Here is a 3249-nt window from a genome sequence, read left to right on the forward strand (position 1 = left end):
GTCTTTGTTTAGTACTATACATTGCACTGGTAACTTTTGGTATTAGAAAGATAATTATGCGCTAATATTCTTTAGTATGAAGTCGTTGAATCTACAGAAAGTAGGACATTTTTGTCGCAATTATTTGATAACGAATGTCTCACGGGGTTAAAGAAACGTAGAAAGACGGTGTTTACCGTTACTTCAATAAAAAATGTTGTTGTTAACAGGTAAAGGACTGAAGTATTCTTGCGAAAAGCATCATGTATTTTAATTGTTGTGAAACATTGCCACTGAGTTCCAAGAAGTAACGATTAGAGATGAGGAGATGGATTTACAAATAGCTTGATTGTCTTTATTCGAATCTGTTAAAATCTTAATTACCCGTGTCTTGAATAGTGCAGTTTTTCAATCGTTTATGTGTCTATATATAGATTTGCTGGCGGCATTAGACATTTATCATAATGACGTCACGTGACAACCGGATGTTACTATGTCATGAACGATCTTCTATTTTCCATTTCATTCAGTGTGCATGTGCTGTTCTAAATCTACCCGTGTTTAACTCCATTTGCAGTTTCGAATTTTTGTTGTATTCATATTTATCTGTTGTTAGTATAGGTAATAATATGAATGCCTCACTCTGTAAATGTTAAAAATACACAATGCAATGAAGGAATGCAATGCAATGCAATGCAATACGCAATGCAATGTAATGTAGGACTATGGGAAATCTCTCGGTATTCTGTGCTTCAGTATAAACTACGATCAGTTCATGATCGCGGTGAGACGTATCTCGATATTTCCATGATCATCTCTGTAGTTTGGGAAACAGCTTCAGTTTGCTTCCATTTGTATCGCTGTGACATTTCGCGTGCCGCAAGTTTCATTTACAACACAAAGGACTCGCCACAAAAAGCATCATGTGCAAATATCCATCACACTGAAAGCGAAATATGACGTGCATATAGCTTTTAACGTTATTGTTTTATGTGCATAGACGCCGGTCACTTAGGAGATAACAAACAACGTTATCACGCGCATATTGTCACACAATTAATATATATATAAATGTGCTAGCGTATGCTTTGCCTGGTATGCATTGTATCAGGAGTTAATGAGATTTTAGATAATGAGTTTATATTTAATGAGTTAATAGATTTTTGTCTCATTAACTCCTGATTGTATGTATGCGAAATATACATTGAAATGTATTGGCGCGAACCTGCATCTGTGTGCACGCAATTGATAGCTAAGTCGCAAAATGTAGCAACCAGGCAGCTGTTTATATGTGAGCCACATCAAGGCTCGTTAGTTGTATCAAGAGCGCATATTAAGTATACCCGCTCTTGGTATTAAGTATCAAGTAAATAATATCTATCTATCTATCTATCTATCTATCTATCTATCTATCTATCTATCTATCTATCTATCTATCTATCTACCTATCTCTCTATCTATCTATCTCTCTATCTATCTATCCATCCAATCCAATCCGTCCGTCAGCCCGTCCGTTTATCCATCTATCCATCTATCTATCTATCTATCTATTTATTTATCTATTTATAGCATTGGGTGTTTTGGCATGTGTGACTAGAAATTGGTACATTGATTTCTAATAAACCAGAATAATATTCCAATCATTTATCCAATGACAGTGTTGAGTGCTGTTGCGTGTGTCCTGGATATTTACTTCAGAAGTTCAGTAATTAAACTAGGTACAAAGTTGACATCTGATAAGTTCTCAGATTCTATAGAAATAATATAGGTATACTCTGTATATTTCTATCAAAGATCGTATAGTGCCGGTATAAGGCCTCCGGCACTATACGATCTTTGATTTCTATCTATACGCGTCTCTATATTTTTCTATGCAGAGGACCATGCAATCTAAAAACGGGCGCTGTTCAACAAATTTTGCCACGAACGTTGATGATAGTTCCTTTAGACATAATACGAAATATATACTTGGTTATTTATTTTATTGATTTTAACTTAGTGAAATATATTTGGAAGATTCCTGATTTTGCTAACCGCAAAGATGACGAATTAAAACACATTCTATACGGCCTGGTGGTTTATCTAAATCCCAATAGATGGCGCGAGAAAGACGGGCACAAGAAGAGTGAGAAAACGCAAGTATCTGGCATAAAAAGTTGAAATTCTTGATTTGGTCAATTCCTGCACATTCTGAGTAACCATGTCCGAAAGAAAAGTGTTAAATGTATGATTGTGATACTATCGACGATATTATATATATATATTGTACATTAGCAAAGTGGGGACGGCGTTAGGCGTTACGGTGGTGATGGTGGTTCCTAGGCTAAAATTTGGGTTTAGCCCTATACTTAGTACCATAGCCTATAGGCTAGGCTATGGACAAGAGTAGATAATAACACAAGAGTTACACACCCGGGGCCGGTTTCACGAAGCGTACTTAACTTAAGTATAATGAAATCACTACCGGGGTAATCATACTTAACTTCCCGTAATTATGATTAGATTAGTTAATCATACTCAAAAATCTGTTTCACGAAGCGATTTAAGTGCATATTTAACTAATCACATAATTAGCCGACTTCAACATGAATAGACTGGTACTCGCTCCCCTCTCGGCTTAGTTACTCGATGGGAATCGAGTAATCGAGGTGGGAGCGAGTACCAGTCTAAAACAAATTACACGGTACCGGTATTCAATATGGCGACCAATACGCCAAAAATATCTTCAAGTTCAGTACATGAAAAGGAATTAATTTGTAACTATAATGATTGAAGTAGTACAGCAAATCTTAGATAATTAAAATTTCCTTGGGAAAAAATTGAAGTAAAATTTCCAATTGGAAAATCTGCAGCGTACTTAATATACTAGTACTACCTACTTCTAAGTTCTACTAGCAACTAATTATGATTAGTGGATTTAATCATGCTCCTGAGTAGAATTAAATATTGTGATTAACTTAATCATGATTAAAGTTAATTACGCTTCGTGAAACAGTCACTTTAATTTAAGTACGAGAAGTTAATCATGATTAGTGATTTAATCACGATTCAATACTTAAGTACGCTTCGTGAAACAGTCACTTTAATTTAAGTACGAGAAGTTAATCATGATTAGTGATTTAATCACGATTCAATACTTAAGTACGCTTCGTGAAACAGTCACTTTAATTTAAGTACGAGAAGTTAATCATGATTAGTGATTTAATCACGATTCAATACTTAAGTACGCTTCGTGAAACAGTCACTTTAATTTAAGTACGAGAAGTTAAT

The 3249-nt window shown here is 35.0% G+C and overlaps 1 protein-coding gene across 1 annotated transcript in view; it reads left to right on the forward strand.

The window, feature by feature from the left end:
* Positions 1–2079: 2079 nt before the first annotated feature.
* The window catches only part of LOC106807003 (coiled-coil domain-containing protein 94-like), an 11515-nt gene continuing 10345 nt past the window's right edge, over positions 2080–3249 (forward strand). The window contains exon 1 of the mRNA XM_014809201.1: positions 2080–2203. Coding sequence (XP_014664687.1) covers positions 2180–2203 — 24 coding nt within the window. The 5' untranslated portion in view covers positions 2080–2179. The remainder of the gene's footprint in view (positions 2204–3249) is intronic.

This window comes from Priapulus caudatus, unplaced genomic scaffold (assembly GCF_000485595.1).
Source record: "Priapulus caudatus unplaced genomic scaffold, Priapulus_caudatus-5.0.1 Scaffold189, whole genome shotgun sequence".
Lineage (NCBI taxonomy): Eukaryota > Metazoa > Priapulida > Priapulimorpha > Priapulimorphida > Priapulidae > Priapulus > Priapulus caudatus.